Source organism: Camarhynchus parvulus, chromosome Z, assembly GCF_901933205.1.
Source record: "Camarhynchus parvulus chromosome Z, STF_HiC, whole genome shotgun sequence".
NCBI classification, from domain to species: domain Eukaryota; kingdom Metazoa; phylum Chordata; class Aves; order Passeriformes; family Thraupidae; genus Camarhynchus; species Camarhynchus parvulus.
In genome coordinates, this window is record NC_044601.1 from 36,360,633 (window position 1) to 36,374,408 (window position 13,776).

General features: G+C 37.4%; 1 protein-coding gene across 4 annotated transcripts in view; it reads left to right on the forward strand.

The window, feature by feature from the left end:
* Positions 1 to 13,776, forward strand: part of FANCC (FA complementation group C) — a 92,303-nt gene that overhangs the window by 49,911 nt on the left and 28,616 nt on the right. For all 4 annotated transcript variants that reach the window (XM_030968668.1, XM_030968666.1, XM_030968667.1 and 1 more), the window contains 3 exons: positions 9,402 to 9,521; positions 10,319 to 10,383; positions 12,476 to 12,640. In XM_030968668.1, coding sequence (XP_030824528.1) covers positions 9,402 to 9,521; positions 10,319 to 10,383; positions 12,476 to 12,640 — 350 coding nt within the window. The remainder of the gene's footprint in view (positions 1 to 9,401; positions 9,522 to 10,318; positions 10,384 to 12,475; positions 12,641 to 13,776) is intronic.

Consider the following 13,776-nt stretch of genomic DNA (forward strand, 5'->3'; position numbering starts at 1 on the left):
TGAGAGGTTGTGTTCAGTAGCTAATAATTGAAATGTATGTGTGTATGTGATTTAGCATTTTGTCTTTTGAAATGTGTTTTAACCAGTTTTAATGTTAAATGAAAGACTGAACTTTTCGGTTAGCTTATCAATGGTCTAGTTAAACTTTTTTTTTATGATTTTTACTACTTTTTTAGTGTAATATGCTCATATGTACTAATTGTTGTTCACACATATATGCCATGTAATTTCCCCTAATTGATACACTAAGAATTTTATAAAATGTTGAGAAAACAGAATAATTTTGAGTAAGATAGTACTTTAAAAGCTAGATGATATTTAAATCTGTATGGTGTTTGATACCTCACAGTGGGAAATGCAAACACAGAAAGCTCCAAGCCTTCTCCAAGGTCTTAGGTCAAACACTGTATGTATTTCTATCTCTGAGCTTGTATGCTGGAGGCCTTGGGAGCTCTCTGCAAAGATAAGAAGGACCTTGAAACTTTTAAATAAACTATAGCGGTGCAGAGTCAGAAAATTATTGTACTTCTATCGTTTGTTTAAAAGTTTCAAGCTCCTTCGTATCTTTCCCTTTCTCTGTAGTATCAGAAGCAGCTAAAGGTAACATAGCTGGAGCTGCAGGTGCAGTCTGGGTAGCAGGAGCAGCAGCAGGAGCAGCAGCAGGAGGGGGGCCCACCTGAGGCAGGGGTTTTGCCTGAGCAGGCAGAGCCACAGCAGGCACAGCCGCAGTGAGCGGCAGAGCTGAGGGAGTTACCAAGGGTCCAGCTGGCCTGAACTGTTTGTTAAATATCTTGATAAGCACATGGCATACTGGGAGCAACCTAGCGACTGTAAAATCCCAGTGAGTAACCATGTTGTATAGCTTAACTCCAACAGCATCCCAAAAACACATGGTAAAAGCAAATTAAAAATCTGCATTTTCAAAACTTTTCTGTAGCCAGCTTGAAAGATCTTTAAGTTCTTGCTTGGGTACAGCACAAGAGTTAGATCTTACCAGAGTATAAATATCTCTCTGTTCTTTGGACATCTCTTGTCCAGTTCCCCACAGCTCACCTGATGTCTGTTTGCAGGTGATCCAAGTCAGGCTCAGGCCAGGCTGGGTCCAGCAAGCACGGTAATCTGCTTCCTCTCAGCAGCTGATGGGAGCTGGTAATCTGCTTCCTCTCAGCAGCTGATTGGAACTCGACTCTCACCCTCTTTTTGACTGGAACTTGACTCTCACCCTCTTTTCAGGGTTTCCTTTAATCATCCTCCAGGGCGGTCCCAGAGTGAGATGAAAGTCTTGTTCCTCACACGGTGGGCACCAGTTGTTCGGGATGCAGAAAGACAGGGTCAACTGATGAGGTGTTTAAAAGATGGTTTATTGCAAAATCAGCCTCATGGAAGGGTGACATGAAGGTTGTTACATCCATAGTTACCACATTAGAGGCCTTGTATCCGAAGCTGTTAATTCTAACTAATTCTAGTTACAATGTCTCTTATAAATTTCTTATCCAATCAGCTACTTCCACGAAGCTCGCTAGCACCTTCATAACCAATTGCTAATTGATAAATTTTGCACAATTTGCCACAATGTGTCTTTTTCTATCCAATCATGTAACTCTATTGAAACTTATTGCTGTATCTTCTGCTTTTTATCAACTCTACAACAGGTTCTATTGTGAAACTCTAAAATCTTCTACTATTTTGCTTAATATGTTTGTTCACTTATATGAGGCCTATATCTACTTGCTTGAAACATATTTGTGCTTAAACTACAAATCTTTATTCTTATTTCATGTCTGTTTCACTATTCTATTCTGAAGGTCCAAGCCTTCTCCAAGGTCTTAGGTCAAACACTGTATCCATCTCTGTCTCTGAGTTTGTATGCTCGAGGCCTTGGGAGCTCTCTATGCTTGCATTTCCCACACCTTATATTCTTTTACATTTTGATTTTGGTTTGCGGAAAACTGTTTGTCTGTCTTCTCCTGGAGCCACGGAGCAAGTGAGCAAGAGGTCTTAGAGGCAAAATTAAAAGTCACAGACTTTTTTATGAGTAGGTAAGTGTGTGGAATTAATATGAACTGTATTATGTAAGCATCCCAGTCCCAGAATTGATTTTGTGAACAGTTGGTGAAATGGTCTTTAAGTGAACATACTGCTTTGTTATTTACAGACTTAACCACTATGATTCTTCAGAACTGGCTACTTATTTCATAGTAAGAAGGTTTTAAAAGTACCAACTCTGTTTGTGTTTTATTGTCAATTGTTCAATCTAGAGAAGATGGGAAATGATAAAACTCACAGGCCTTTAGGCAGGATTTTTAGGAAAATGCTACTAAAAATACTTAAAGGGATTTGAGCTGCTGAAAGCTAGCAAACAAAAAATTAATTCATATTTACAACACAAATCAGAGCAATATGTATATCTTGCTTACTGAGCACTCTGTTTAAATGATTTAGGAAGTAATGTGGGCTGTTAGAATCCTACGTTTAAAGAAAAATCCCTATTATGTACTGTTTTTATATTTTTAAATTATGTCTGGAAATCATACTGTCTGATTTATCTGTAATGTAATCAATGATACAGTTTTGAATTCCTTTTTAAGCCAGATTGGAAATAGAATTTGACTTCTTGTCTTCTAGACTTGCATTGAAAGCCATGGGCCATCTGGCTATAGAGGAAACGCCTGAGAGCAACACTGATGTACAGACTCTTGAAGTCATTGACAAATGAGGAATTCTCATTCCAAAGTCTTATTAAATGCAAATAAGAGATAGCACTTACATCTAAAACTTCCTTTCTGAATAAGATGTAGTTTTTCATATTATACCTGCTTTCTTTTAGTAGAGCCGAGAAAATCTGGTTCCTGTTGAAGCAGATAGAAAGGTCAGAAGTAAACCTGTTACTTGACCAGATTTCAGAAATTTCCCCTTGGGTATCCATGCTGTACTTACTCCAACAGATTTACACAGATCATAATTTTTTGCAAAATGTCATTACTGGTCTCTTCTCAAAAAATAACTGCATTTTGTGTTTTCATGCAGATTATACTTAAGAGAAATATTTATTTAGAATAAATGATAGATTATTCAGTTTAATCCTGCTCTACTGCTGCTTTGTTAGACTCATCCAAGATAGCAAAAAAGAGCTCAGTATCATTGCTGGGAAGTCTTAATTAGTGTTAGGCTTGAATGGTTTATCTCAGTGAAACCGTCCTTCTCCACTGTTCAAAATATATTGTAGCTATTGATTTTCACATCTGCTTATGAGGACATTCAGAACCATAAATATTTTGGAAAGAGTGCGTTGAGAAGTTTCCAGAAATAAACTGCTTTATCTGCCTCCCCTGGAATCTCTTTGAAACTGTGCCATGAATTCCAGGACAGTTGCTACACAAATACAGTTACTGGCATAAAACTTGCCATCTTGTAATAAAAATCTAGTTCTGTTTTTATGTGTTGATGTCTAATTTCAGAAGTAATTGTGAAATTACTTTAATTTAAGCTTCTATATTTTTCCCCATTGATGTGTACAGGAAAATATTGGCTATTTCAGAAAGAAAAGGGGTAAAAGGGTTCAGAGCTTTTCAATCCCTGCTTGGTAAATATGGTATCAGAACCTAAAGCACCTCCTACCTTTGTGCTGGATTTGTGGACACTAGTTGAGTTCCTGTTTGCCTGGGACTATGTTACTTAAATCAGTGGAGGGACAAATTCTGCTCCAGAAAAGTAATTTCCAGGCTTTCATAGACTTGTGTGCCTCATGAGATGGTTGTTACAAAGTTATGGAGTAACTCAACAAATCCCTTATAGCACATGGAAATCAGCCTTCATTACTTAAAGAGGAGTATCAAAAGAGTTAGCTTAGCTTTTGTGAAAAGTATTTTAGTTACTTAGTCCACTTTAGAATCATAGAGTTTGGAATAGACCTATAAGATCATGAAGTCCAGTGTTAACACTGCACTGCCATATTGCCACTTCACCACATCTCCTAAAGCCACATCTACACACCTTTTGAAGACTTCCAGGAGTGATGATGCCACCACAAATACGGTAGTCAATTTCAATGCCTGACAACCCTGTCAGTGAAGACATTTTTCCTAATATCCTGTCTGAACCTCCCCTGGTGCAACTTGAGACCATGTCTTCTTGTCCTGTCAGCTGTTACTGAGATTGTCACAGAAGAGACCATCCCCTGCCTGGCTGCACCCTCCTTTCGGGCACTTGTAGAGAACAATAGTTGTAGAGTCTCCCCTCCTTTTCTCCAGGCCAAACATCCCGAGCTCCCAGAGCTGGCCCTCATAGGATCTGTGCTTCAGACCTTTCACCAGCTCTGTTGCCCTTCTCTGGACTTGCTCCAGCCCCTCGATGGCCTTCTTGCAGTGAGTGGCCCAGAACTGGACTCAGGATTCAAGGTGTGGCCTTGCCAGTGCCTAGTGCAGGGGGCAGTCAGTGCCCTGGCCTCTGGCCACGCTATTGATGATAGAGGCCAAGATACCTTCCTGGCCACCTGGGCACGGCTGGCTCATGCTCAGCCATTGTTGACCAGCCCCTGCAGGTCCTTTTTGGCTGGGCAGCTTTCCAGCCTCTCTTGCCCCAGCCTATAGTACTGTCTGGGGTTGTTGTGACTGGACCCAGTGTTGGGCTGGACCCAGCACTTCACCATACCAAACTTTATACTGCTGGCCTCAGCCCATTGATCCAGCTGGTCCAGATCCCTCAGTAAAGCCTTCCTACACTTCAGCAAATCAAATCTCCCACCCAACTCGGTTTCATTTGCAATCTGACTGAGGGGCCACTGCAGAGGATCAGATCTAAGCATATTTTGTCTCAACATTCTGAGTATTGCTACAGGAAAGGTGTGATTGCAGGAGAGAGTCCTGTAGAGCTGGGGCAGTGCTGTTCTGAGCCAAGATCTTGCTCTGCCTTGAGACTCATGCTTAGTCCCCCACCCCCACCTCACTTCCAGGAGAAGGGCTGGCTGTCCATGAGTGAACAAAATTGTGTGACAAGTCTAGTTTACATAAGAGGCATGCACCAGATGAACTATAAAAGGGAATAAATCAGGTCCCCTCTTTATTTTTTCTCTCACTCTCATGTTTCTCTGGCTTTCTTTCTCTTTTCTCTCTATCCTCTCTTTTTCTTTTGTTTCTTTGTCTTGATATTCCAATTCTGTACCATCCACAGAACAAGAACTACTGTGAAGTCTAAGAACTGAGAAAACCTGTTTTCTTCCCTTGCTTTGCCTCAGCAAATCATATGCTATCCCATATGCCATACTGAATTTTGTTGTGGGAGTGGGGAGGAAGTGGAGGTATGCTATAGGGTATAAGAGGTATGCTTCATATTGTAGATATGAAGCAGTGTGCTTACACTGATAAAGAAAGCTTGTGAGTTTATGTCTTTGTGGTAATGCTCATAGGATTATCTGCCTGTTAAAGGTATGAGAAGTCTCTCTGCAGCAGTTCATTTTGAATTATCTGCAGTATTGCTCAGTATAAATTCCATCAGTACAATAAAGTCACTTGCAGGGTTGTTCAGAGAAGTTGGTCATTGTGAGGGCTTTATAAAAATTCATTAATTCAGTTTCAGGTTGGATGGGATTTTGAATAGCATGCCTTTAATCCTCGGCTGGGGGATGTATTTCTTCTCTTGCAATTACAGCCAAGGTGGTTTCCTTACTTAGTGGTGAGAGAAGTCAAGAAAAAAGTCATTTACGATATTAGACTGTGCCTGACTGGTGGTTGTTTTCCAAAATGAGCCATCTTGATTCTGGAAATGCAAAAATAAAAGATCCCTTGTTATTTTTCCTTTTGAATGCAACATTTCTGCTGCAGATCCACTTTCTTGGCTTGTGGAATGTGGTATTAGTGGATTAGACAGTGAGTGGTAATTGATTCACTGCCAGGAATAACTGATGATTATGCAGATCACCAGTTGTTAATTTTGCTGGGGAAGTGTAGGATGCTTGGCTGATACCATCAGTACAGGAGTACAGTTAGTACTGACAATTTTCTCAGCATGTGCTTGAATACCTCGTAGGTATTGATCTTGAAATGATTCCTTAAAAGTCATCAGTATCAAATAACTTTTGGATACTGTGGCTCTGTAATATGTCATGCCTTTTGATTTTCCAAATGCTTGGGGGATTCATAATGTAATAATGGAACCTGTCACAAGGTTTGAATGTTTGTATTGCTTCCTATATATGTGAGAAAATGTGAAATCTTTTATATTTCTCTATGGTACTTTCTGAAAGAGTTAATTTCAGATATTCCCGAGCCCTTCTCTGCTCTCAAGGCTGCTCTCAGTCCATTCATCCCTGATAATTGATATTGGAGATTGCCCAGTTGAGGTGCTGGACTTTTCACTTGGCCTTGTTGAACTTCTTGAAGTTCACACAGGCCCGCCCCTCCTTCCTGTGGATGGCATCCCTTCCCACTGCACCACATGTCTTGGTGTCATCTGCAAACTTGCTGTGGGTGCACTCAATCCTACTGTCCCACTCAATCCCATCCCATTGATGAAGACATTAAATATTCCTTATCCTAACAATTCATTTGTCAAGTATGAGTGAAGCATCAGTACTAATTTTTCTTCCAGACAGCTCTCTGTTAATATAAAGTAGTAAAAGAATTATCACTTACAACCAGAATTATATAAGAAATAAATAAGCTACTTTTTCTAGAGAGAAGGAGAGCTTTCTGTGTGTGTTCTAGAAGATTAAGAAAGCTTTTAAACTGAAAAAGACAGATGCTTTAATAAATACCTTTGTTGCATGTAGGGATGTCTCTGGCTTTCCACTGCAACACTGTCAGTAAAATGAAATACATAAGACACAGAGCTGAATTGTAAATGTTTTCCATCTTTTGTACCTATTTGTCTTATGTAAATACTTAATAGCTCCTTTCATTTTGACTACAATATCTCTTTGCCTGTGTTTCCCTTGCCCCCTTCTGGCTGCTCAGAGATTTTGTACATTTCAAGGAAAAAAATCTGCAAATTCCTTGCATGGATCTAGTAAATTGAAAATGAAACAACAAAAATCCCCAAGCAAGTAAATAAGCAAGCAAAACCCCAAAACAGTACCAAACTGAAAATCATCACAGGAAAGTGTTGCAGGACATATGCAGACTCTGATGATGTGTAGTCATTTTGCTTCTCTTTTCTTCTACTGCTTGATTAACACTGGCTGTTACACAAGGACGGGGCGGGGGGGATAATTTCAAAAGTACTCTTCACAAAGAGAGTATTCAATTTATTTTACATTTTGGAAAATTCTGGTTACAGAAGGGGTCATGAGATAATGAATTTGATAGTGGTACAGGTGAATATGTGGGATTTTAAGCCACTCCCTAATTTAGCTGTCATTTGCTGCCATGTGAGCCTGCCAAATCCTTTTCAGAGATTTTTATGTTTATTATCACTGGTCAAGCTTTTTGTAAGTCTTTCATTAATAAATCCAACAGACTCTGTACTTTTCAAGCCCCTTCCTTATCTCTTGTGAAAGTGGCATCCCAGGTTTGCTGTTATAACACCTCCTTTATTTTGTTTTTGCCTTGTAGTTTGGTTCTTTATCTCATTCTACTTGGTAAACCATCCTGTTTTGTAGGTACCCTTGATAGTGTTCCTTAAAGAAAATTTAAGTTTAGTAATTGTTGCGAAAGACAATAAAAATAAATAAAGGTTATTATTTTTTATTAATGAATTGATTAAGGCCTGTTGGGAGATTGTGCAGTTCATAGATTTTAACTTTTGCTTTTGACACATTTAGAGGCTTGTACATTTTTAGTATCTGCTCTTCTCTGTCTTTTTCTTAAGAATGCAAATGTTGAATGTAAGTTACTACTTTGAAACTGTTTTGCCACAGCATTTTTCCTTCTCTTTTGTTTGTGGGAATTCTCTGGATGCCAATAGAACAGCAGCTGCTCTTGTTGAGGGCTATCTAGGAACAAATTTATGAAGGAAAAGGATATTTAGACATTTAACATAACTCTTCAAGGTAGTAAAAGAATCCTGAAGTACAATAAATAAGGTATTCCAAATTCTTGTTACTTATTTTGAGAACAATGAAAATTTTCTTAGACCGCTGGTGTTCATCTGCTGATTCTTCTCTCTCACATCAATCAAACTTGGGGCACATGGATTGAATATATCTAATTCCAGGACTTCTGAAGCAGTTGCTTAGGGATGTTCAACAAAAGCATGTATAAATACTTGAGTTTCTGAAAGGACAAAATAAGTTAATGAGGTTTCCTTTTTTTTTTTCCCTCAAAAATCTTTCATCAGGTTCCTCTTTTTATTAATAAGAATGTGCAGAATGAAGCTAGGCAGCCTAAACCCACGGAAGTCACAGAGGTTTTGTCTGAACTTTCCTTTAATCATATGTTTTTTAAATGAAGGCCTTTTTCAGTGTATACTAATGCTGACCCTCTGTTACAAAGAATTTTATGTACTTGGTGCCATATAAAGTTTATACTTTAAGTGTCAGTGATACATAAAGCCCTGAAATGAACCCTGGAAAGTGAACATAACTGTTGTTATGTCAGCGTGTAGCAGTCAAGAACAGGAATGAAATTGTAAAAAAATGTAGAGCAGATAGTTTGATGATCAACTTAGAACTATCTCAGCACAGTTATGATACCAAGATTTAAAAAAAAAAAAGTGCTCAAGATTTTGCATTTTTAGTTTTCATAATGAGTTTGCTAGGGAAGGTGGTGGGGTGTAAGATCTGTCCAGATGACAGCAGAGCTGTAGTATAGGGCTGAAGAGCTAGGAAAGCATGAGTACGGTGCTCAGAGTCCCCTGTGCATGCCTGCAGAACCAGTGTACCAAATCTGTTAATCTGACTTGGAGTCTATCATCAAAGGATAGCTTAGGTTATCATATGATGTATTTAAAAGGCTTTAATGAAACGTAAAGCATTTTGTAGTGAAATTGGCAGAGAAGTAAATGTCAAGATAAGATTTTTATCATCATCTTCTCAAAATAATGCGGAAATTAAGCAAACTCTACAGTGTGAGACCAGACTCTGAATCCCAGAGCATCTTGAAGAAGTGATATGGAAAAGTAGGTGTTAATTACACTCTTGCACTTCTCGATCATGGGACTGATCAAGACTACAGGTGATTGAAATGGCTCTCAGAGAACTGAAACCTAGCTACGGTCTGTGGTTTTGATGTGAATGGTCTCCATTGAGACTGGACAGCTGCTGAAATTGTGTGGTGTGTGTGTTTGATTGTAGCAGCTGCAGCATTTTCCTTATGGTTGGTGGGGCTGTCTGCTCTTCTGTATCAATGGTGTAAAATGGCCACAGCTGATCAAAAGGCCTTAACCCAGGCAGAGTTCGATAGCTGTCCTATCCCTTTACACAGCTTGTGTTGGCCTGGAACTTCATAGCCGTTCTGTTGATTTTTCAGAGTTTGCTGTGCCATCTCCTTTCTTCTTCTAAGTGGGAAAGTAATGAAGCAGAAACCAGTACGTTCATATCAGCTCTGGGCTACACATCAGCAGATTATTACTGTCACTTGGTTAAAAATGTAAGTATTTGGTGTAATTGAGATTTTAACAATAATAAATCACCAGTTTATAAGCACATACATGGAGCTGTCATTGTGATAAGGAACATGAACTGAACTTTGTTTATCTTTTCTTACCTCAGTTACTTTTACAACCTTTTAAGGGAAAAAATGAAGTGGGAGATCTCTGGACAAATGAGAAAATTTTATTAGATTATGCTATAATAAATATTCATAAAAACAAAATTCCCATTCCCATTGCTCTATAACAAAAGAAAAACCTATTCTATCATTATTTTTTACCCATGAAGTTAAAATTATATTTATAATTTTTTGTATTAGAATGTAACTTCTGAATTTTTTTTACTGTATCTGCTGCATTTAAAATAGGAGATGAACCCTAAATGTTAGCTAAAGTCACTTTTCTATTTAAGATACATAAAAATAATGGGAATAATATTTCATGATATGTTGACTTGAATTAGACAAAGTGTGTAAAAATTATTAGTAATACTCTTCTGAAAGTTATGCCTTTACTCTTGGGGAAGCAGAGCTAAAGTGAATATCTTCTTTGTTTTAAAATGTATAAAGTATATAATGTGTAAAATAACATTTTGCAGTACAGTCTGTTCAGTGATTTGGAGAGCTTTAATTTGACATCAATAGTTAAAAAATTAAAAAAATCAAAATAGATGAACAGAGGAAGTTATTAAACTTTACAGTACATCCTTTACAGTCGCACAGAGAACCATGCAACTAATGTCTGTTTATTGTCAGTAAATGTAATGTATTTTATTTACTTTTATTTTATTTAACAGATGGTCATTTCATTAGTAACAGAACTCAGAGAAAACCAGTGCAATGGACTTAACATTCAGGAGAGGTAGGTGTTATCTAAACATAAGTTTGATATGTTTTGATCTGGGTCATTACAGTTCAGTGAGGATCATTTTACAGTCTTGAGCAAATTAGGCTTGAGTTGAAAAGCTTTGGATATATTTGGTAGATGATTTAAGGTGTGGATAAGCTTGGTAAGCTTGGCTTCTTGTAAGGGTTTGTACTTAACCTAGGAGTAGCAGAGGAATTGGAAGGGACCTTCAAAGATCATTTGCTAATGGTGCTGCTGTCACTCTTCATCACATGATCATGTCCTTTTGCTGTCTGATTTATGCCTTTGTTGGCTTAACTTGGCTGTTATCCTCCCCTTCCTCTTTGCATCTATATATTTGGTAAGGAAGATGAAATGAGCTGAATTTGTTTAGAACTGATTTTAGTATTAAAATTATGGACGCAGTTAATGAGGAGCATAATGAAGTTTCTTTCCTTGTAGGAACTAAATGCCAACATTTTTAAAAGTAGGGTTAAACAGACTTAGCTGTAAAGCTGGTTGAGACTGTTGGGAAGAAAAATACCTGATTTCTGCCGGGAGAAAGAGAAAACTTTGAACTTAGGTTGATTTTTGAGTGTAGAAATTATGATATGGATGTTTATTCAAGTTCCAGAGACAAAAGTAGTTTGCTTTTAGAGATCTACATTTTCTCCTTTTTCCACTTAGTGATATTTTAAAAATTCAGATGATAACATCGTTGCAAATTCATTGTACACAGCAGAGTGGATTGTGCACTATTTTCCAAGAAAATATTTTGAAGATTATCTAGAACAAAACTATCTTAACAGGGTTTTTCTTCTGAAGTTAAGTAAGAGTAAATTCATCTGCTGAATTTTGCTAATCCTGGATAAGGAATTAGAAACATAATTGTGTAAAGGGAACTGATTTAGAGTTTCAGGTCTTGAAAATGCTGCTGCATGATCAGATCATCCCAATAATTACCATTTTTACAAAAATGCTTGAAACAAAAGTGCATTTTGAAGTATTTCAGTATAAGAAACCTTAAACAAATATTTAATCAGGTAATTACTCAGAAATGTGCATCTTGGAAAATGTTTTGTTTTATTTCTCTCTCTGGTTAAATAGGGATGATTAGTACCTCGTGTCCATATTGCTGAGCAGCCTTCTTAATTCCCTGTCCTCACCAATAGGTCCTGAAGTCCTATTGGTGACTCCTCAAAGAAAATACTTTCAGATTTTTTCAGACAATGCACTTCTTTTAGTGAATCAGGAGAAATTTGCAGGAACTCAGGGAAGCCTTTTACAAACAATATAGGACAATGTTTTAATTTCCTGGAATCCAGTGTTTCATAGTTCTTGGTCTTTATAAGTATCTTCCTGTCAATGCTACAGTTTCATGTGCTAGAAACAATATATATTCTCTGGGAAAGTTGTGACTTCTTTTCGCAAATCTAGTCTCTGCAATTTTAATTTGCTTAAAGTTCCAAAGTTTCTGTATTTTCTTTATGTTCCAGATTCCACTGTCTTTAACCATTTTCGACCATGTAGTTTTAGTGAGAAGATCCAGCAAGTAGTTTGTTTTTTATTATTGTGTAAAGGAGCTACGTATTTCTTCAGCTGATATAGATCTGTAAGACAAAAATTTTCCAGCTGAGCACTTGAAGACATCAGGATTCATAAATTGTTTCTGTTAAGAGGAAAGAAAGGTTAAAAAAACAACAGGAGGCCTGAAAAGCAGTTAGGTTGTCTCTTCTGGGGCTCCAGGAAACTTGCCTGGGAGCTTTGAGTCTCTAGTCTTCCTTCACTGAGAAAGACAGTGAAGTGTCTACTAGGAAGGATGTGGTGATGGAGTCATCACAACTGGGTTCAATTCAGAGTTGTGTTGATATCCCTCACATGGTTTGTTTTGAGCACTTAAATATCAAAATTTTATCTGACTTCTTAAAATTCTATGCAAAATAAGAAATGATATGTCAACAGTCATCCTAGTAAATAATTTTTGAGCAGTTAGGTATGCATGTCTTACGTTTAATATTCTGTAATTATTAATGTCCTTTTCTTTGCTTAACAGTTTAGAATTTATGACTTTTCTGAAATGTGAACTCTGTTTTTTTTTTTCCCTCAGCATTTCAGCCAGTCGTGTGAATGCTATTTCCATTTTCTGTGTGCCTCTCATTACTTTGCCTGATCTAACTCCATTGCTGGAAACTCTCCTTCTTTACCATGGAGGGTCATCAAAAGAAATTCTGAGTTCAGAGTTTCTGGAGGCTGTGAATGAGGCCTTTTTAAAGTAAGTGGCAGGGTTTGTATTGTTTTGCTTTTTCATAAAGACTATAAATTCAATACAATGTCCTTTTTCTAGGTTTGTGTGCTGAATGCACTGTATACTTTTCTAGTAAGGTATTTCCCTTGCAGTTGGATAGCAGAGCTAAGGATGTGGGCCAAAGCAGAATTTTACATTGCTATAATGCACAAAATGTGGCATAACAGCTTTAAATATTGACTGGGACTTTGTCTCACCTATTCCTTAAAAAGGAGGTTAAAAACTCCAATAGATTTTAGGAATTTTGTGGAAGTTGTAATAATTTGTCACAGAAATGTCATTTATGTCACATAAGTGTATTACCTTTGCTAACTTGACATTTTGGGAGTGATTTTAGTTTTTCTGTAAGATAGATGTTTGATGTTTTCATAATTCTTTTGGGGTTTTGTTTTTGGGTTTTTTTGGTTTTGTTTTTGGTGGTTTTTTGTTTGTTTGTTTTTTGGGTTTTTTGTTTTTTCTTTTTTTTTTTTGTGAAATTGCTTCTCCAGATTTTAGATTTTCCTGGTTTTCAGCAGATTAGTTTTAATGAATCTGAAAGAGGAGCAATTTGTGAAATACAGCTCTGCTTGTTTTGCTACCACTAAACCCGCTGTTCTGATAAAATTAGTCAATGGATGAAGACCACCTGAACAACAGCAAGATTGGCTATGCCAGGAAGGGAAAATGTCAGGGAAAGCATAGCCTGCATTTGCTTGTGAATTGCTTTATTAAAGTTGTACCTGAAATGCTGTACTATAAACAATTTTTTTTTTAATACTAGAAAATGTCCCTTGTGAACATTTTGTGTCAATTATCCATTTCTCTCCTTTTCTAAGCAGTCTTAATTTCTTCCTGTGTACTCATCATAATTTCTGAGATGTTCTAATGAATATTCTTGTGGTGATCCATTGAGGATGCCAGACAAAAATAGATAATTAATGGAAAAGTACAATAACTAATGCATGCGTATTACTAGAAGTCGAGGAAAAGGAATTAAAAAGGAGTGGGAATGTGGCAGTTTGTAGTGAAAGATGTGCTCAAAAGCACAGAGCTGTCTTTCACCCTTCCACTCGTCCATCTTTTGTGGCTTCTGACTGTTCGTGTTCCATAAGTCTGAAAGACTT